Genomic DNA, 21,980 nt, shown 5'->3' on the forward strand with positions numbered 1-21,980 from the left:
ATATATACACACACACACACACACACCTGCCACTGGAAATTTCCACTACATGTATCTGACGAAGTGGGTATTCACCCATGAGAGCTCATGCTCCAAAACGTCTGTTAGTCTATAAGGTGCCACAGGATTCTTTGCTATTTTAAATTGTTCCTTCCCCTCAAAGCTGCCTTTTCATTAGCAGATTGTGCCCCTCCAGTCACTTTCAAACCACTTTGTAGTGTAAAGCTGAACTGGAAACTCTTCGGTCTCCTGAAACTGGCAGACTAATGGGAGAGTAAGCTACCACAGTAAGAGAATTTTTAAATGAGTGAAAGCTTTAAAAGATTTTGGAGTTTCATGAAATTTTATTTCCCCTTCCTGTCTTCCCAGTGTTAGCTATGTGTAGGGCCCTACCAAATTCATGGCCGTGAAAAACAAGTCACGGACTGTGAAATCTGATCTCTCCCCATGAAATCTGGTCGTTTGTGTATTTTTACCCTATACTATACAGATTTCACAGGGGAGACTAGCGTTTCTCAAACTGGGGGACCCAACTCTAAAGAGGATTGTGAGGGGAGTTGCAAGGTTACTGTAGGGGGGTTGCAGTATTGCCACCCTTACTTTGGCCACCCAGCTCTGAAGGCAGCTCAGAGAGTGGTGGCTGTTGACCAGGTGCCCAGCTCTGAAAGCCATGGCCCATCAGCAGCAGCGCAGAAATAAGGGTGGCAATACCATACCATGCCACCCTTACTTCTGCGCTGCTGCCTTCAGAATTGGGTTAGGACCCCTACAGTTACACCACTGTGAAATTTCAAGTTTAAATATCTGAAATAATGAAACTGATGATTTTTAAAAGTTCTATGACTGTGAAATTGACCAAAATGGACTTTTAATTTGGTAGGACCCTAGCTATGTAGAAGCATAAAAAACCAGAATAGACAAGTTTTGGCAATTTATTGTTAGATCTTTATTTTGAAATGCCTGTAAATTGTCAGTAAAATACTCTGAAAGTGAGGAAATGCATGTCGTGAAAGAGCTTAAAGTAAATCTCTTTTCATTAAGAATTCCATGTTGTAAGCCAGTGGCTCTCAAACTTTTTTACTGATGACCCCTTTCACATAGCAAACCTCTGAGTGCGACCCCCCACATGAATTAAAAACATTTTTAAATATATTTAACACCATTATAAATGCTGGAGCAAAATGGGGTTTAGGGTGGAGGTTGACAGTTCGCAGCCTCCCATGTAATAACCTCACGACCGCCTGGGGGATCCTGACCCCCAGTTTGAGAACCCCCATTGTAAGCAGTCATTGTTTGAAATTAGTAATACTAATGGATGAATTTAATTACTTCTGCGTCTTGGCAAATGCAGTTTTATTGATAGATTCCTTTTGTCTGTCTGTGTATGCATTTCTCCAAAATTTTTTTCCAGGTTGTATAGCAAAGCGTTCAAAAGTTAAACTGGTTATATGCTATTTGTAAAATTTGAACATTTATGGATTTCATAGTACTTGATGTATCTTCCTTAATTGGTGTTTGTTTTCAAACGTCACATTATTTATTATTATTATAATTATTACACAGATGAAACAATTATTTCAGCCCCTTTCGGCTCTATGCTGTAGGAAGTACATAGTGAGAGACAGTCCCTGCCTTAAAGAGTTTGTCTGATTATTTGATAAAATTGGTTTAGTACCCTTGTACACGTAGAATAGCCATTCATATTTTGGTAAGTGCATGTTGTTTTAAACCGAACACTAGTAAATAGCAGGTTGAAGTCCAGAAGCAGAGCCTCTTTAATAGATTATCCAAAAAAGTGCCTGATTTCCAGAAGTACATATGCAAACTGGCAGTATATACATGCAAATGAATACTGGGATGTATAAATTGTCATTTATATCCTCCAATATTTAGTGTGTTTACTCAGTTGATGTAACTGTATGTACAGTTACACAGGAAATTACATAATAATTTTTCAAATTCTTATTCTTAAACAAAATTCCAAAGTAGAGTTGAAGATCTGAATCTTTGAATGTTTATCTGAATCCATCCTATTAAGATTTCCCCATTGCTGTTTATACAATACTTTAATATTTGTCCAAGAAAAAACACACCAACCGATTTAATATTTAGAGAGAATATGTGGTGTTTAAAGATTACAGATCTATGGCTTTTAAAGCAGGATGGTAACTGGCTGAAAATCTTACTTGATCCTGTCCAGTTCTTGCTACGATTTTCACAAATGATAACATGTTTCAACAAGATATCGCCTGCCAGCAGCTACTAGCTGATTGATCTAAAGGCTATACAGTTATGTATTTGGCTGAGCTTTATCTGTCATGAACAGGCAGGGATCTGGAAACTGGTTTATCAGCCCAGGACAATCAATTGCTTTACCAGTCCAAAACTGTTCAACATTTGTGGGTCGAAAGCTGCATTTCTGAACATCAAAGTACATTGAATAGGTTGTATGAAGTCGGCTTTTAGTTCCACACTTCTTTGAGGTAAGATAAGGCTGTGTAGAAATTAACCTACTGAAAGTAAGTGAAAAACAATGCAAAGTGACTGGCACAATGGATTGGATAACAAATTATATATCCTCTTTGTTAAGTCATACGTTCAAATCCTGTCCAGGTTACTGCTAGCTGCATATCTAATAGCTGTCTCTCTGCAGTATGTGAGATGAATTGGGGTACTCTTTAGTCTGTTTCATGGTGAGTTAGCATCTGAAATGTGAGCATGTGGTGCCAGCATACTTGGAGTCATTGCTAGTAGTTTCAGCAGAGAGGCCAAAGATTGAATGAACATAAAATGGAACAAGCTTCTCAGGAATAGTGATGGGGCAGCGTGGTGGAGCTTGCACTACCTGTGCTGTATCCGTTTTGTGGCTAAATGGAAGTTTTCATTCTGTGGAGAACTAAGATAGTATCTTTTCCCAAGCAGCCAATTACCCTACAATTTGAAAACTTTTTTTTGTTTTGAATATATTAAGGCAATTTTTCCTGTTCAAATGCACAAAAAATAAGGGGTTTTAGTTTTTGGTTTGCTTTTTTAAGCAGACACTTGGAAGAAACGTTGTGGGTCAGTTGAAAGATCCTGAGTGTCTGATGGTAATTAATGCTGCATACAGATAAGGACTAAAATATCTTTGACTGCTATTTCCAAAAGTCTTTTTATATTTGAAAACTGTTTCCTTCTGTCAAATATGCTGCTTGTTCCACTCCTGTTTAATTATCGTGTTGTTCTTATTCATATTCTAATTATCTTTTAATTTCTATCACCTTGTGACATCTCAAGCAACAGGAAACTGGGTAGGAACGAACTTAATTTGACATCCCTGAGATAACATGCTACTATTACAGAGAGATGACGGAGGCAACCTTTAGCCCTGAGCATTTTATACAAACAAAACAGCAGGAAATAGAGATGATTGTGTCAGTGTAAAGAGTCGTTTTTACTCTCTAGAAATAGCCAATAAATGCCTGATATATTTAGGTTTTGTGGGGGGGAGGGTCAGGAAAAGATACCTTACTTTCCCTTTTAATGTGCCTATGTAACTCATCTGAATGATAAATGTGGGTGAAGTAACAATATATTTTATTGGACCAACTTCTGTTGGTGAGAGAGACAAGCTTTCAGAAGAAGATCTTTGTGTCACTCAAAAGTTTCTCTTTCACTAACAGAAGTTGGTCCAATAAAAGATATTACCTCATCTTCCTTGTGTGTCTAATATCTTGGGAGCAACACAGCTGTTACCACCTGCAAACAACAATTGAAGATCTCTCATCTGAATGGTCGTTTTTGTACAGTGTACATGCCCACAAGCAAAATATACAGAACTTATATATGTACAGGTATAACTCACAGCAGGTTTGTTAAGAAGGGGAAATTCATTTACCCCTAATAGTGATTCTGTGAAAACCTGGCTTGGCCCCATAAATTGAAAAAAAAATCTCTGAACTCTTTGAGTACCTATAGATTAACAGTAAGGAATACTAACCCTAGAGTGAGAATTGTGAATTTACGGTGCCTTTAGAGGAAGGGTTTTCTCTTTATCTCTCATATTTTTTCCTTGCTTTTGCAGGTGCATATCTTTCTGAATCGTTGATTCTATCTCTTTAGTTTTTCTCTTCTTATATTAGCTTCTAAGACCAGGGAGAGAAAAGAAGGGAAGAAAATCACCCTGGAACACTTTTTACTGTGGAGAGACATTACGTTTTCAATCACAACTTTCAAATGTGTCACAAACTGAGTATACTAATGCTCGTAGTGGTTACGTATAACACTTTTTGACCAACCCCTTTTTAAAAATCCTGTTTACGCAGTTTGATTTGAATGACCCCTGCCCTGCCTTACCCTAAAAAACACTGCTCTATTTTTAACAAACCTGATGTATCTGGGTTCTAAATAATGGCTCTTGTAAAAATGTGTTAGTAGTAACACTGATTCCATTAGAAGCCTGTAGTAAAGATGTGAATGGCAGTTATCTTACATGCTAGTAAAAATGTCCTTCGCTGGGATTAATTCTTGTAACTTGAGTTTCACTTTATCCAACTCTCTGGGTTTTTAGTTTTTGTGGGTTAGAAACACAGATAAGCCCCAGAACAAATTGCCTGAGGAGGTTGTAGAATCTCCGTCATTGGAGGTTTTTAAGAACAGGTTAGACAAACACCTGCCAGGAATGGTGGAGTTATTGCATAGTCCTGCCTTGAGTGAAGGATTCTGGGCTAGATGACCTACACTTATATGATTCTGTAAAGGGAAACTTTGTGCTTTTTCCCCTTTTGGATAAATGAACTTGAATTTAAATATACAAAAAGGGGTTGGGTGCAGAAAAAAGAGAGAAAATTAGAAATAATTATTTTTTGCTTTCTTTAACCATGAAGCCTTCTTTGGACTGTTGGGGAAAACAACAGAAAATGTTAAGATTTAAGATTAAGATGCTTTTACGGTGATGAAGATTTTGAATTTGAGGTTTTTTGTTGTTTTTTTTTTTTAAAGTGTGCTTTAAGAAATTGTTTTCGTTTGGAAAATGGCAATCTTCTGAAGCAATATCAGCCAGCAGAAAATGCTTCACACCAACAAATACTGAGGCTCAAGATCTCCCAGTTCTTTACTGTCAGACTAAAATGCAAAATTCAAGATGTCACACACAATCTCAGGGGCTTTTACAGCAAGGTCCACTTATTGACTTTTTCCAGTGCTTCCTTGATAGGTTGGAGTGACAGAAATACCTATGAAATGGATTACACGTCTCATGTTGCGATACAACTCCACAGTGAAGAAATAGATTGCTAAGAAGTAAATGGCATAAAACCCAAATGTATCTTCAGCTATTAAAAAGTGTTGCTTTCCACCCAAATGCAGCCCTGTGTGAAAGATATATGGCATACTCCCAGGGATTTTCCTTTGATTTTTCTGACAGAAATGTGGAGGGGGGGAGGTGGAAAGAGAGGAAGGGCTATGGGTGGAAAGCGGGAAGCGGGAGAACAGAAATAAGAAAATAGTCTGTGCTTTACCTTGTCTTACTCTTCCCCTCTTCAGCCTTTCAGATTTTCTTTAAAGAGACTTTCAGATGACTTTCACAGATCCTTGCTTACAGCCTGGTTCCCCTATGGTTTGTTTTTTATGGATGGACAAGTGTGCATTGGTGCCTCTGGGAGTGCATCTTAATACTGCTGAGGGCAACTAGATTGTCCACAGCAATAGAGCTCTGGCATAAAGGAGAGCGGGAGAATAAATAATAGAACTGGCAGGTAGGAGATATTAGAGTCGCATTCCATGCCACATTAAAGCATCCTGCTAATAAGTCCCAAGGGAAAGAATCGGCCTGGAAAATGTAAGGTTTCTTTTAAAAACCTGTTCCCATAAAGCCCTTTGTGTTGTTTGTCTTAAGGCTGTACAGTTGTGCAATAGCACAGGTAACTTTAGTCAGTGCTGTATCTTATTTTTGTCTATAAGATGCATCATGGTATGGAGTGTGTGATCCCTGGGATGTTTTTCCTGACTACAATATGTTGATGAGGTTTTGAGAATACTTGAAATAAGTGCATTTGAGGGGACTTGTATATAGTGTCTTCTGAGCCCTGGGAAAAAGTGAGGAGTAAAGACTTGGAGGCTTTCATTGTTTCTATTCACTGTAGTCCCACCTATCCAAAGGTCTTTGTTTCCATTCTGATTAGGATAAATTTTTCTGTTTTATCTTCAGGCATGTATTTAGTATAACTGAGAACTACTTAGAGCTGGGTGTTAATTCTAAGATTAGTGTCTTTTCTGCTGTTGGTTATCACAGTGTTTTTTTCTTTAAATAGCCTTTAATCCATAACAAATGATTCCAGGTCTTCACTTTTAAGATCTTCTTGAGAGAGACAAGATCTTTTAGAGAGGGGCATGTCTTTTTTCCTTCACCCAATCTCTTGTAATTACTGTCTTTTGCCTGCCCTTATCAAGGCAAAAGGTCTGTTTCTCAAGAACTTTAATGTAACTTTTTCATGTCCCTTTGCTCTGCAGAGCTTTTAATATGGAGTCAATTTTCACTGATTTCTAAAGTGTATAGATAAGCAACAAATGTATATAATAGTAGGCTGTTTTCATTCATCCTTTTCACTAGTTCATTCATCACATGGAATTTTGTCTGTTGTGAAAAATCCTGATTGAAAGACCATCTTCGTTGAAATTCAGAGTTAGAGTAAGATGGTTGCACAGTACTTTATGGTTTGCAAACGAAGGTGTGTCTCTTCTGTAGAAGTATAGTCTTTCATTATTTCTCTGGGGGTTTGTTCTGGTGCTGTGCTGTCCATGTTGCCAGTTCTTCTGATTCTGAACCACGCTCTTCTTGCTGTTTCCATCTCCATACCTCAGCTCTGACTTCATAATATTGGCATGGATCATTCTTCTCTTTTTTCATGTTATTTTCCGATGGTGATACAAGAACAAATCTCACTGTGTACCGTGTGCAACACCTTTTTTTATCTGTTGCTCTCCGGAGGGCTTATCAAACATTAGTTATGCTTCACAACACTCATGTGAGGTAGTAAGATTTTTTTAATACCCATTTTGCAACTTGAAAACTTTGAAGGTGAAGGTACAAGGGGGTATGGAACTTGCCTAGGTTATTCAACATGCTAGTAGCGCATTTGGGAATAGAATTGACTCCCAGCCTCCTGCTTTAACCACTAACCTCACTTTGCTTTTTGTTTGTGAAAGTGGGATATTTCAGGAAGATAATTTTTCATACCTACTGTTGCTTTATACTTGAGCAATGTAAAGCCTTCCCGATGACATCTGTTTTGAAAGTACATGCTTGCTGCATCCAACCAGAGAGAGCTAATTGAATAGCCGTAGTGATTAATACATTTAATTTACTAATTGTAATAGATGTAATTTTCTTTTTTCTGCGGAGATTGTAATTGCTATCAAATTCTGAAAAACTTGTGGAGCATTAATATTTTCTTTTGGTTTGCCTAGAAACTTTCCTCTGTCAGTGACATAAAAAGCTATCATTTTAGTGTTGAGAGTAAATTCAAACATAATCTTCTATTATGACAGCGGATATTAAGGAGCGTAGAAAACAAGAATATCTTTGAGGTAGTTTTGCTTACAATGATGATCTGTGCACTAGTTTGAAATTTTAAAATGTTTTGTCAAAGTGAGGCTGATAACTTATCTGTTTTTTTTAAACAGGAATGTGAAACGGCAACAACTCTTCTTTGGAAACATTTTTGTTTGGGGGTGAAAAAAAAAACCAACAGTGATAAAGCACTATTGAAATATGAAAACTGTAACTTGTTCCGTTCATTGGTAATTGTAGCATATTTAGGAGAGAAATTTTTAAAGCCTAGTTTGAATGAGAATAGAATTGTTACCTTGAATAATATCTTGAAAACCCTTCAAGAAGGTTAAGGTAAAAATTTTGTTCTTTCTACTTGAATGATATTTGCAAGGCATGACAAATAAATTAACTAAAAGACATGAGCTTATTTTTTTTATGCCTGGTAAGTCAGACTTGTAAATTCCCTCTTGAGCAAGAGAGAGAGAGCATGAGGACTGCCTTCACCGATGTAGCTCCAGGCCTTGACAAAGAGGGGTACTTCTCAAATACAACTAGTAACCACAGCAGAATGTCTCAAAGCCAGCTGGTATGATCAAGCTTTTTATTCCAAGATAGTTGTCTTCTACCTTCTCTTACAGCTGAAATAATGTTTAGCATTTATATAATGTTATGCCCATTGAAGACTTGTAAAAAAAGAAAAAGAAACCAAAAAAAACTTTTTGGGCTTATCAGGTAACATAATGGCCAGAGTTTTCAATGCATGAGATGCACCTGAACAGGCAGGCAGGAGCTTAATCAGGCACGTGAGGAATTTTAAGAAGTGACTTAAAAGCATATGAAACCTACTGTATTCACTGGAGTTATGGGTATGAGCTTCTGGCCCCTTGACTAAGAGGGATTTTTTAAACTAGATATTAACTTCCCCGATACTTAGTTCTACAGGGAACTGGGATTGCTCTTCTGTTGGATTAGGGCCTAAGTAGTGCATCTGGATTCTCCTTTGCCTCACACAAAGTAGGGCTCAGTCACTTGCTGTTGAAGGTCCTGGCTGATGCTGCATCCTGGTTGCAAAGCCTTTTCTCGTTTCCCCCCCAATTGCTATCTCAGACTGCATCTGGCAAGGCAGAGGATCAGTAGCTACATGCTGCAAGGTCACCTCTAATGGGTCTAATCATCTCTGGGCTCCATTTTCATTGCAGTTGTTTTGGCTTCTGCTCTAGTAGGGTTTGTGAGGGGATGCCTGGCAGCTGACAGTGCAAATGAGAGCTCATGAGATAAGTTCCTTAGTTGGAAGCAGAAATCAAGTAATGCTTGGGAAGGTTTACACTGGTGTTGGGGAAAGGGAGTGAAAAAAAGGGAAGAAATTACACAGTTCATATTTGGTCCTCAATATAACTATGCAGTAAGGCACAAACCCTTCCTGAGCACTCCTCCGACGATGATTGGCCTCTACAATACTGCGCTACGACACTTGTGTGTCTATATTTGCCAACCTTTAGATCAACCACCTTCTTTTAATCTTCTAAGTAGCTGTTTCTCCTTAAATTGGAAAACTGACATATAGTGGACAGTAGTTCCCTTAGCTTGTGATATATAGTATTGTATATCCCTGTTTCATCACTTTTAAATTCCTGAGGACATGCATTTCATTCTGTAATCCTTCACTCCAATCTGCATATGTGTATGTATCTGATATGTATATTTACACATTATAAAAAAATTAACTGTATACTGGTGGCAATTATTTTGTAGCAGATTACATTAACATTTTGTTGAATGAATTCAGCATAGAAATATTTTGAAGAAAAAAGAATCCAAATGAAGAGTTTAAAATTAAGCCCCCAGGATTTTAATGTTATAACTGTGCTTGAACAGACACACATAGGAAAAGAGGTGAGGGAGGCTTTTTAATGTGCTGGATATATCTAAGGGTATATCTATACTATCCACCGGGTTGGCGGGCAGTGATTGATCCAGCGGGGGTCGATTTATCGCGTCTAGTTTAGACTCGATAAATTGACCCCCCCAAGCGCTCTCCCGTTGACTCCGGTACTCCACCAGGGCAAGAGGCACGGGTGGAGTCGGTGAGGGAGCATCAGCAGTTGACTCACTGAAGTGAAGACACCGCAGTGAGTAGATCTAAGTATGTCGACTTCAGCTACATTTTTCACATAGCTGAAGTTGCATAACTTAGATCGATTGCCCCCTTCCCTGCCCCCCAGTGTAGACCAGGCCTAAGAAACCTCTTCCACTCTTTCTAAAAGATATGCTACATTTCAAATAGAAATTAAGGTCTTGATGCAGGAATTATTGGGTATGGTGTATAAATCGAGAAGTAAATGTATTGACTCTGAAGATCATAGAGAAATAGAAAACATGTTGAGACACTTGTATGGTGGAATTATTACCTAAAACCAGGTTAGTGTAGGTATTCACTATAAGCATTTTATTCTTCTAAAATACTTGTCACATTATTTAAAATGTGAGTTCTGAGCCATTTGTAATTGTTTAAGTTCTGCAGGAATCACTTTGTAATACACAAAACCTCACATTTCCTGTATAAAAGTACATGGCTTTTACATGTCTTTAATATCAGTCTTTTGTGTCGTATGTTCAAACAGATGGATGTTTGTTTTTGATATAATGTAATATCTAAAACTCTAGTACTGCATAAAAGCCATATATTGTTGAAAGGTGGACTTATTAACATTTTTTGTTTTTAGTATAGAACTATATAAAAATAATCAATGTTTTATGTCCTGATTTTAGAGATCCAAGTATTAATATAATAAATATTGCTTTCTGTTCTATCCAGCTGGAAGGTGCCAGCATGCCTTCAGTGCTTTTTATTTTATCAGCAGCTGAGAAACTATGATGGTTTATCTGCCACCAGGGCAGCAGTTCATCTCTCCATAAGGAGAAGAGTGTCTTCTGTATGACACAGATTGTAATTAAACCACTGCCAGGTAGCACTGCTATCATTCAGGCTGATGGACCTTTTCAGTTAACTCTTCCCTTTTCTGTTTGCCCATTTTAACGTGGATCCCAAGAAGAAATGTTAGCCAGCCTGCAGATATTTCTATAAATATAGCCGTGCTTGGTTAAGTGTGTGAGAGGGAGCATGAGCTGGTTTGTCATGGAACATTTAAAATCCAGGTTACTGTAGTACTTTCAGATGTCTCCCCTCCCTCCACATTCCCTTTGTAAATTTTAACCAAAGTTAATTTTTTAAAGAAATTATGTTGACAATGAGAGTTGTTCCATATTCACTGTAAGTTGTAACACTCTGATCTGGGAACATATAAAACCTCAATTCTGTAAAGATTTATCCATGTGTTTAATATGAGTGGGATTACTGATGTGCTTGTAGTTAAACACGTACAAATGTTTGGCAGAATCAGGGCCTAAATGACATGAAATTTATTTTTTACTTTAGATCATGGAATATATAAAGAAAAATATAGTAATAATGGAAGTGTAACATGTACAAAAGCAAGGAAAGTTGGATCTAGAGTAACTTATCCAGATAAGTGGTATGGCTTATGGGATAGAGGAAGAATGTCCAGAGGGTTGCACAGCTTTGATGGCAAAACTATCTATTCATGTGGTTTTCCCGAAGCAGGTTTTATTACTAAATAGTTGTAATTATTTGTTTCTTCTGGAACCCAATGGGTCCTAGGTGCTTTCAGACACTAAATGGCTGGTATTGTTAGCAGTGGACATGGAGACTTATTCTCTTCTGGTAGTGGTGCCTCTAAGGGCTTGTCTATACTACCTGCCAGATCGGCGGGCAGCGATTGATCCAGCAGGGGTTGATTTATCATGTCTAGTCTAGACATGATAAATCGACTGCTGAGCGCTTTCTAGTCAACTCCGGTACTGCATCAGGGTGAGAGGCACAGGCGGAGTTGATGGGAGAGCGTCAGCAGTCAACTCACCACAGTGAAGACACCGTGGTGAGTAGATCTAAGTATGTCAACTTCAGCTACGTTATTCACATAGCTGAAGTTATGTAAGTTAGATCGATTTCCCCCCCCCCGCCCCCCCAGTGTAGACCAGGCCTAAGTCAGTGTTGAGGCTCCTTAGGGGGGAGAAGAGTGTGTGTGGTGGGGAAGGGGGTGGTGCATGCTTACATTTTGTCTGTGCAGTATCCATTATGTGGATAAATAGGACTTCAGTCTCCAGGGCTGTCACTCTGGCACCTTTCACCACCACTAAATTCGTTTAGCCTAAAAACAAAATCCAGCTGTATTTGGAGAGTGTAAAGTGGAGCCAGGCAGGCAGCCACCTGATGTGATTGACATAAGAATACTTAACTGCGTTTCTTACTTTGTTCATCAAAGCTGTTCATGTTCAACAAGGAAGCTAGAGAGGATTGTTCACAATGTTCAGCAATAGTCCGGCAAGGTCTTTAATATTCGTATTTGAAGCTTTAAAGAAAGAGCTGAGGCATCCCAGCTAAAAAGGGTGAAGCTGGAACAGCTGCCACGTAGCAGTACAGTATAGAAAAGAGTAGACCTCAGGCCCCTCCTTTGAGTTCACGACTCTGAAATGCCCATTTCTGCACTTTTCAGTGGTGCACCAATGGCACTTGCTTGGGATCTTTTGATTTGCTGGCCTTTGGTTTTGTGTGCATAAGTCTCTATCTCTCTTTCAGCCTCCCCTGGCCCGTCCACCCATGGTATATATAGTCCATACACATATGTATGATTATGTATGTGTAAGTATGAATAATTTGTAAACCTTGTATGATGAGGTTGGGAAGTTTCCTTCTGCTGCTACTCTTGGACTCATATGGCCACCCTGGTAATTTGCTAGTTCCTTTAACAAAAGGTCACTAAAACAGAGCCAATCAGGAATAGCTACCAAACCTTTTAAACTGTGTTGGGATTTATTATTACTTTGAAAATTTAACCCTTAATTGATTTTTTTTTTCCTACTTAGATGTACAGTGTGTATATAGTGTCTGAGAAACTTGTATGTAAGACAACTGTTTAATATTTAGTATGTTGTGGACTTTAAACTAAAGCAAAGAATATTTTTTTAATGTAGCAATTTTATAATAGTATTCTTAGGTAGCACAGAAATGCATAAAACCATAAATATACTGTAGAAATCAAACCTAGTACATTTGAAAACCTGTGTTGATTTAAATAAGAGAGACACATCCAGCCAAGATCACCGTGAGCCTTGTGCAGCATTTTAGTATCTTTGATAGGTTTCAGAATGTTTTAGCCACACATTTGAAATGGCATTTCCATAAAATTCCATTCTTCCATTTCTCCTAAATAATTTTGTTTGTTGTTAATTTGAGGTGACCATGAGACTTAATAGTTCAGTTGACTGTTGCATGAACTGTTCATAATGAGCATTTTGTTATTTCTCTTTATTTCTGTAGGCTGTCCAATTAACCCCGAAACGATGGCTGAACCTGCAGGAATACCAGAGTAAAAAACTGATGGCAGACCATGGGGTTACAGTTCAGAGATTCTTCGTGGCTGACTCTGCGAATGATGCCCTCGAGGCTGCTAAGAGACTAAGTAAGTTGACTAGTAATGGGCGATATCTGCTTCGCTAGATACCAGCCTGGAAAATAAATGGCCTTGTAATAAGTTATATTAATTGCACACAATCTTAAATTTGATGTTTATTGTAGAGGTTTGAAATAGCATCCAGTCAATAAGTGATTGTTTCATTGCACATGTGAAACGAGCTTTATAACAGCAATATTTTTCAGAGCGTGGTTTTATTTCCACTATAAAGTTATTTTGTAAACAGCATATAACATGGAGTCTTTAACATTGCTTATGTCAGTTTTAATACATTCAGAATCAAGATTGCAACATTATGAGTGGCTGCTACAGAAATCATTGTGATGTCATGAGCAGGGTCATGACTTCGGGAGCAAGGGACAGAAACAGATGAACATCTTTTAAAAAACAACCACTTTGTTTTCAAACAAAACTCTGTTCTAGCAAAGGAAGAAAACAAGTGTCAATAAAATTACTTTTAAACAGATTTATAGTTGTGTATAGTGGGTTTGTTCATATGTGGAATCTGAGTCACATAAAGGTGAGTGACAAAAGGTATGTGACAAAAGCCAGGAAAGGAACCCAGACGTGCTAAATCCAAATTCTATGCTTTGTTCATGATCTCTATCAACATTGTGGCGTACCTGCGGGAAGAATTTGGCACAGAGTATTGAAGTACACAGTGTTCCTGTGTCACAGGGACTTCAACTCAAACATGACAGAGTAGCAGTGCTATTCAAAGAGCATGTGGTTTGGTGAATCACCCCACTTTTAAACATTTTTTTAAAAATCTGATTAGTAGATATTTCTATTTGATAGTAGCTTTTCCTTTTTTTTCTACTCACAGTTCTTAATCAGAACAGATTGGCACCATAGCCATCATATTGCTCTTGGATAGTCTATTTTCCAGAAATAGTCTGTTTAGCAATAAAAAGCTGTTTTTTGTCTGTTTCTGATATTCATAAGCTATTGTACAATAAATGTACCGTTTAGGTAAATATTCTCAAATCTTGCACAGAAGAAAGTGAATTAACGTGGCTATATCAGAGACCTGAACTGACCTCCAGGAGCTAGATGGTATTAATACAATGGTGTGGTGAATTGCTTAACATCATTAGAATTGAGGACTTTTCAGTAATTGAAACTAATTTAAACCTTTTGATGTTGACAGAAGTATTAAACCCTATTTTTAAAATTCATTTCAAACGAACATTAAATGTTTCCATTTTGGTCATTATGCAATTTAAACTGACAACGATGTGACGTATTAAGTGTCTGATATATATGATTTTTAAAAAATTGTCTGAATAAGAAGCCCTTTTGTAATACCTGTACATGTTGGTTGTTGACACCAGTTAAGAAGCTAGGTTTTAAAGCATGGCTTGTATCAAAGTGCAGATGTTATTGTGATTTGTTGTGCAGTATTTTAGCTTGCTGATTATGTGCTTGAGATTCTTACTGTTAGCAATCTCTATCTAAAAAGTGCACCTTAATATTAGAAAAGGATGGAACATGACAATGCAAATGTTAAGGCAGAATACTTCTGTATGCATTCATTTTGAGAATTTTTCAGTGTATTTCAATACAGTAGTCTCATATTAACATGTTTCTGTTCAGCTGGGGAAAGAAATGTCAGTTGACAGTATCTAAAATATTAATCTGCCCAGTGAAATACTGAAATAATTGAAATAACTTTTTTCACGATTTGTTCATTGAAATGACCATGCATCCTGTTAGGTTGAATGGACTTCTGGGTAGTAAAAATAACTTTGTATATTAAAAGAAAAACTTAAAACTGTTGTGAGACCAGATTCTGCCTTGAGTTATTTGTATACAACTTCACTGGGTGCATTGGAATTTGGTCTCAAGTTTGTAATGCAAGTCAGTGTGAGTAAATGTGAAGTTTACCTTCCCTGCATTTGTGGAATTCTGATCTTAGATTCTTCTCTGGAGCCTCTTGCTATTGACTATTGACTATTCTGAGTCAGAATTAGACTGACAGCAGTTGAGTGAGAAGTGTTCCTTTTTGGACAGTTTTCTCAGATCATTGTCTCCATGACAAATAGGAATGAGGATATGGAGGTAGATATTACCACATCCGAGGTAGAAGCCAAACTCAAACAGCTTAATGGGATTAAATCAAGGGGCCCAGATAATCTTCATCCAAGAATATTAAAGGAACTGGCACATGAAATTGCAATCCTATTAGCAAGAATTTTTAATCAATCTGTAAACTCAGGGGTTGTATCGTGTGACTGGAGAATTGCTAACATAGTTCCTATTTTTAAGAAAAGAAAAAAAAAAAAGTGATCCAGGTAACTACAGGCCTGTTAGTTTGACATCTATAGTATGCAAGATCTTGGAAAAAATTTTGAAGGAGAAAGTAGTCAAGGACATTGAAGTCAATGGTAATTGGGACAAAATACAACATGGTTTTACAAAAAGTAGATTGTCCCAAACCAACCTGATCTCCTTCTTTGAGAAGGTAACAGATTTTTTTAGACCAAGGAAACTCAGTGGATCTCATTTACCTCAATTTCAGTAAGGCATTTGATACGGTTTCACATGGGGAATTATTAGCTATATTGGAAAAGATGGGGATCAGTATGAAAACTGAAAGGTGGATAAGGAGCTGGTTAAAGGGGAGACTACAGCAGGTCATGCTGAAAGGTGAACTGTCAGGCTGGAGGGAGGTTACTAGTGGAGTTCCTCAGGGATCAGTTTTGGGACCAATCTTATCTAATCTTTTTATTACTGACCTTGGCACAAAAAGTGGGAATGTGCTAATAAAGTTTGCGGATGACACAAAGCTGGGAGGTATTGCTAATTCTACAACAAACCTAAGTATCCTCGTGGCAGAAAGGAGGGAAAAACAGCTTCCAGTAATTACTGTGAGTCTTACAAGTCACTAAGTACTAACACTGATATTCGACTGAAATAAATGTCTTGTACTGTCCGTTTCAACACGCTGAAAAAAAAACAAAAAACCTTGACATAGGTTGGAGCTGTTACTACAAAGGTATTTCTTATGCCATCTTCTTTTAGGAGACTTTTAAGACATTGGAACGTAATTAACTACACAATTTCAGTTTTCATTTATTTCCTGCATTTTATAATACATACATCTGTGGTCTCAATTGCTTTTGACTGTTTGTTGGTTGTGTGACATGTGTCAAAAATAAGGCCATATGAAACCACCATTCAAGCCTTCATTCTCCCTTAAACATCACCCTCATCAGATCCGCTCTCTCAGCTGCCAGAACGAGGTGAAGCCTGGCTACAATCCTGAAGTCAACAAGTCCCTGATATTTTTGAACGAAGGGTGAAAGCCTGTTTCCCACAACTGGCCTCTGTTGCCAGCCCCCTTTAATAAACGGGGAATCCAGGTGGTTGCTTGTTGGCCGTAGCTGCAGCAGTATCGCATGGAGGAATTGCAGTCTTCCTGACACTGTACTGGTCAAGTCATGTATTTTTCTGTGAATAAGTGCCTTAGTCTCATACTAATTATTAATACAGGATCAGATTCGAACGCCTTCCGTTACTCCATACTTTCCATTCTGTCAGAGCATCTAAGAACATGCTTCTCCTGGTTCATGCTACTGTGGTGTCTGTCGTCCTTCCATTTCAACAAGAGTTAAAGATCTGTAACTGGATTTTTGCTGCTGTGAAACTAGCTTTCTTATTTTTTCACCTGAACTGCATGGTAAGTTGTTTGAAAACTGAAAATTTAATCAATTTTTAAATAAAGAACTCAGCAACATACGTGAGGGTAGTTACCATATGACATATATAACTCTATCATTACCTTCTTACCTATGTGAGTTCCATAAAAAGTTGCTTATCAAAGTGCAATGCCTTTTCTCTAGCCAGAAGTCTGAACAAGGACCAGGTCTGGGTTTCAGGGAGCTACTCACTTCAGAAATTCCATCCTAGAATACCTCCTGTATATCTCTATCACAAGACTTTCAAAGCGGCCTCCAAGCCTTCTTGTGATAACTTTCGTAATTCAGGTCACTTCATTTTGTGGAAACTTTTTGGTGTCTTCCTGTAGGTTCTTCCTTTCGATTTGCAGGCAGTTTTTCTGGTGGGCATTTGCAAACTCTTATTCCGTTATTGTAAATCTTTTTTATTGTGCCCTTTGTGCATGACTCAGTGACGTAAGCTAGTTGAAGTGATTCTGAACATAAAAACAGATAAAATTGTGACACTGATCTGCACTGTAATGTAATGATCATACTACCATATCAAACTTATGTTCTTGCTGCTGGGATTTTCAAACCACACCTTAATGAAAAATGAAAGCACAACATGGAGAATGAGATGAGGCCTACTGTTAATTACTAAATGGATCAATGAGTATGTCATCATTTACATGCAAACCGTTCTTCATACTGTAAGCACAATTTCCTTTACGACAGTAACTCGCTTTTTCTTGATGCAAATTATATAAAATGACAAAGAGTAAATTTCACTGGACTGATGCGAAACATTTATTGTAGCTGAAAGTGTTCGATAAGCTAGCCAAGTTCAGTAATAGCACTGCATACAGTTCACATTTCTGCGTGGATTGAGCAGAGAATTGTTTCTGCTTTATATATTTTATTTTTCTTTGCATGATAAAATATTTCAAATTTCTCCCTAGATCAATCTTCCTGTGATTTACATGCACCATCAATGACTCATTAAATATATTGTGATATTGCCACAACAACACTTATGTCAAATGAACTCCCATCTATTTACAAGCAAATAAGCTTAGACAAGCTATTTTGTTTATATAAATCTTTTCTTTCCCATTTTCTCTTTCCTGATTTTCACCCACATAGCACCTCTGCTCCAGTGAACCAAGGTGGCTATATCACAATAGGTCTACTGCACCACTACTATAGAAAGTGAACTCTGTTGAGAGAGAAAAGTTTAAGAAATGGCAGACAGAGTGTCTTCAGGGATGCTGATTTGTTCTTATCTGATAAACTACCACGGCACAGATTTTGCCTGTGTTACCTGGGGAACCTGTCACTACGCAACTGTCTAGGTAAAAAGAATGGATGATTAGGATTACAAAACAGGTATCCTAGATTTGCATTTAGAACAAAATTCCTTCGAACTCCAGCGCACAAAGAATTCTCAAATTCTTTTGGGGGTTAACATTATAGCTCTATCCAGCTCCTAGAACAAGAAGGGCAGAAGCAGTTGGATAGAACAGGGTTCGGCAATATGGCACCCGAGCAATTTTTAATGGCACGCGGCTTCCTGCTAGGACTCCGCTTGTCATTAATAATCCTGCAGAACCGGCAAGCTGCAGGGTCCGCAGTCCCGCGCCAGAGTGCTGGCCTACGGACAGCAAGCCCCAGCCCTTTCCCTGCCTTCCCCAGAGCCCCGCCGTGCCCGCCAGAGTCTGTAAGGGCTGGGGTGCGCGCTTCCCGCGGAGGCAGCATTGGCTTCTGCTTTATAGGGAGAAAGCGCTCCCGCTCACCCGGAGCCTGCTGCCGCACGCACGCGCTCTGAGGGGCGGGGCAGGGCGGAGCAGGGCTGCGCATGGGCGGCGGCTGGCTGGTGGAGCAGGGCTCCGGTGGAGCAAGGAGGCCTCCATGGTAAGGGGCCGACTCCGGGGCTTAAGGGGGGGGGTGAAGCCCGCTATGTATGCAAAGTCATACCTGCAACGGGACAGGGATGCAGATGAGGGCGTGCCGTATGGTGGCCTTCGCTGCGTCAGTCGCTTGTTTACAGGAGTACGGCGGTTCTCTGGAGGGGCAGTCGGGCGCAGGCAGGTTGGAATTGGGGCATATGATCCGGGGTCTGTCTTGGGGGTGGATAAGGGTCAGGCACGTCAGGGGACCCGGGGCAAAGAGGGTCCTGGGGCAGTTAGGTGGGGGGGGTCTCAGGAGGGATGTCAGGACAAGGAGCTGGGGGGCACCATCGATGAGTAGAGTTCTGGGGGGGGACTGTCAGGAGGAGGAGGTGAGGAGAGGGGTTGGGCAGGCAGAGGGTAGCGGTGGGCGGTGTGTGTGGTTGGGTCCCCCCACCCCCCCCCGCCCCGCTCCCCCCCACCCCCTTCCCCCCCCTCACCCCCCCCCCGCATCCACCCCCCCACCCTCCCCCCCCCCCCAGCCCTCCCCTCCCCCTCCGCCCCCCCCACCTACCCCACCCTCCCCTCCCCCCCCCCCCCCACTCCCCCCCTCCCTCAAGCCCGCCCCCCCCGCCCCCTACCCCCCCCCTCCTCCCCCCCTCCCCCACTCGCCCCCGGCTCCTGCACCCCCCACCCCCCCCCCCCCCCCCCCCCCCCGCCCCTCCGTCGTCCCTTTCTCCACCCTCTCGTCCCCTCCCGCCCCCCCCGCCCCACGCCCCCCTCCTCTTCCCCCACCCCCACCACCTCCCTCCCCCCCCCCTCCCCCCGTCCCTCTCACCCCCGAACCCACCCCCCCTCCCTCGCATCCCCCAGCCCGCCCCCTCTCCCCCCCCCCCGCACCCTCCTCCACCGCCCGCCCGCGCCCCCCCCCCCCCTCGCCCCCCCTCCACGCCGCCTACCTCCCCCCCTCCTCCCCCCCACCCCCCTCCCCCCCGCCAGAGTTCTGGGGATCCTGTCAGGAGACGGGAGCGATTAGATAGGCATGGAGTCCAGGGGGTCTGTCTGGTAGTGGTGCTGGAAGAGCCTGGGTCTCAATCTATTGTCTGATGTGGATAAAGGTGTGGCAGTCAGGGACGGTGGGGTAGGGTCCTGGGAGGCACGGAATAAGGCGCAGGGAGGCTAGATAGGGTGGTCCACGAGGGAGTCGGGAACAAGGAGCAGGAGGGGTGAGGTTCTGGGGAGTGCGTCACCCAGCCTCTGCCCTGAGCCCTGCAACCCCACAATCCCAGGCCCCTGCCCTGAGCTGTACCACCCAGCCCTCTGCCCTTGACCCCCCCCAATGGACCCCAGCCCTGAACTGGCACCCCCCACACATTACCAGCCCCCTACCCTGACACCTGCACCCCCGTCACATGCTCCCAGCCCTCCCCTGACCTCTGCACTCCCCACATCCCCGCCCCACCATTCCATGCACCTGCACATCCCACCATCCCCCTGAGCCCAACATGGGAGCCCTGCACCCCATCACATCTACCTGCACCCTCACACCAAATGGAGCTGACCAGGTTAAGTGCCCCCACACCCAAACTCCCGCCTAACCCCTGAGCCCCCTACTTCATTTACTCCTGGCCAGGACCCTTCACCCCAGCCCGTGCTCTGGTCCACTCCACTCCTCAGCTCAGTGCCAGAGAGAGGAGAGAATGGCCCGAACCCGGGAAACAGGTAGGGTACCCACTGTATGTGGGCAGGGCCGGTCCTAGACTGCACTGGGCTGAGCGGGTCTGGCCGAGCGGAATTCGGATGGGCAGGAGCCGAAGGATGGAACCCCTGAGCGCAGTGGCTATAGCCGCTCAGCCAATGTTGGTCTGGGTCCGGCCACAGCCCCAAACAGCCCACTGCGTCTGCTGGGTCTGGCGCCAGACCCATTGCCAGCTGGATCCAGCCGCAGCTCCACATCACCCACTGCAGTCTAGGAACAAACCCCAGACCAGCAGCAGGCTGTAGTGGGTGTGAGAATAACATTTAATTCATTTTAAATGAGCTTCTTAAACATTTTGAAAACCCTTGTTTTTACAATACCAACACTAGTTTATTATTAGGACTTGTAGAGCAGCACGACCTTCGAAAAAACATTAAAAATGACTATACGCACTCAATAACTCTTAATTTAGGAATAAGAAGACTGGACACACACTTCTGAAGTGCCGACCCTGGAAGAATGTTTGAATGCATTTGCGATACGCTACCTTAAGAGTTAGGTATCTTATGAAAACGAGCATAGATATACCAAACACTACTCGGCTTCGACATCCATTTATAAAAACTTAAGTCTGTTCTCAAAATAGCAGAAATAAACGGCAGCCTTCAAAGATAATTGTGGATTATGAATCACAGACTAAGGTCAGAAGTACAACAACAGGCCACAACTCTTCTTTTCTTTTGCACCACCAACTCTGTAGCAAATCACTAACCTAGCTTGACTCACTGAATTCCTCAAACGTGTAAAGACTTCAAGGCGAGAATTCCAGCAGTGACCGCCTCCCACGCTGCAAGGATAGAAAAGAATTCCTGTAGAACTCAGATCCCACCCATCTAAATCCCTTCACAGGCCATTGGTGCATATTTCCATAATAGCAAGATAATAACCAAAATTAGGCTACCATCATACCATACTCCATAACTACCAATACTTAGTCTTGAAGCCATATATTCTTTTGCCCACACTCCCTTGGAAGCTTCCAGAACTTCACTCCTGAATAATAGAAACTTGTAATCAAGCTAAATTTCTATGGCCATTATATCCATTTTTTCTTGTGTCCACATTGGTACTGAGCATAAATAATTCCTCTCCTCCCTAATATTATTCTCCCATAATTTAAGAGCCTAATATTCCCTCAGCTCTCGATAGGCTAAACACCCATTTGAGTCTCTCCTAAGACAGTTTTCATCCTCAGATCATCCATCACAGCCCTTCTCGTACTGTCCAGTTTGAATTCACCTTCTAAACATGGGAAACCGAGACTGCACACAGATTTCAGATAAGGTCGCACCAGGCCTTGTATAACGTAAACACCATCTTATCTCTACTGAATACTTCGCCTAAGCATCCAAGACGCGATTATTTTTCTCAATGGCCTATCCACATGGCCACTCAGTAGTCATCTTCTATCAACCACCTCCTCTGTTACTTCAACTGACGTTCAGCTTTATTAACAAAATTTCTATTAATCCGTAAATGCATGACCTTGCACTTTTCCACTATAATTCATCTTATACTATTACTCCAGTTTACAAAGTGTCATCCAGATCTTCCTGTTACATATCGGTCCTTCACCTAGTATTGACAAAA

At 41.1% G+C, this 21,980-nt stretch overlaps 1 protein-coding gene across 4 annotated transcripts in view; it reads left to right on the forward strand.

Moving 5' to 3' along the window:
• SUCLG2 (succinate-CoA ligase GDP-forming subunit beta) overlaps positions 1-21,980 on the forward strand; it is a 241,769-nt gene that overhangs the window by 32,644 nt on the left and 187,145 nt on the right. For 3 of the 4 annotated variants that reach the window (XM_075073392.1, XM_075073391.1, XM_075073393.1), the window contains exon 2: positions 12,930-13,071. In XM_075073392.1, the coding sequence (XP_074929493.1) occupies positions 12,930-13,071 (142 nt within the window). Of the gene's footprint in view, positions 1-7,687; positions 7,711-12,929; positions 13,072-21,980 lie in introns of those variants that run through there. The other variant, XM_075073394.1, reaches the window with a different exon arrangement.

This window comes from Chelonoidis abingdonii, chromosome 17 (assembly GCF_003597395.2).
Source record: "Chelonoidis abingdonii isolate Lonesome George chromosome 17, CheloAbing_2.0, whole genome shotgun sequence".
NCBI classification, from domain to species: domain Eukaryota; kingdom Metazoa; phylum Chordata; order Testudines; family Testudinidae; genus Chelonoidis; species Chelonoidis abingdonii.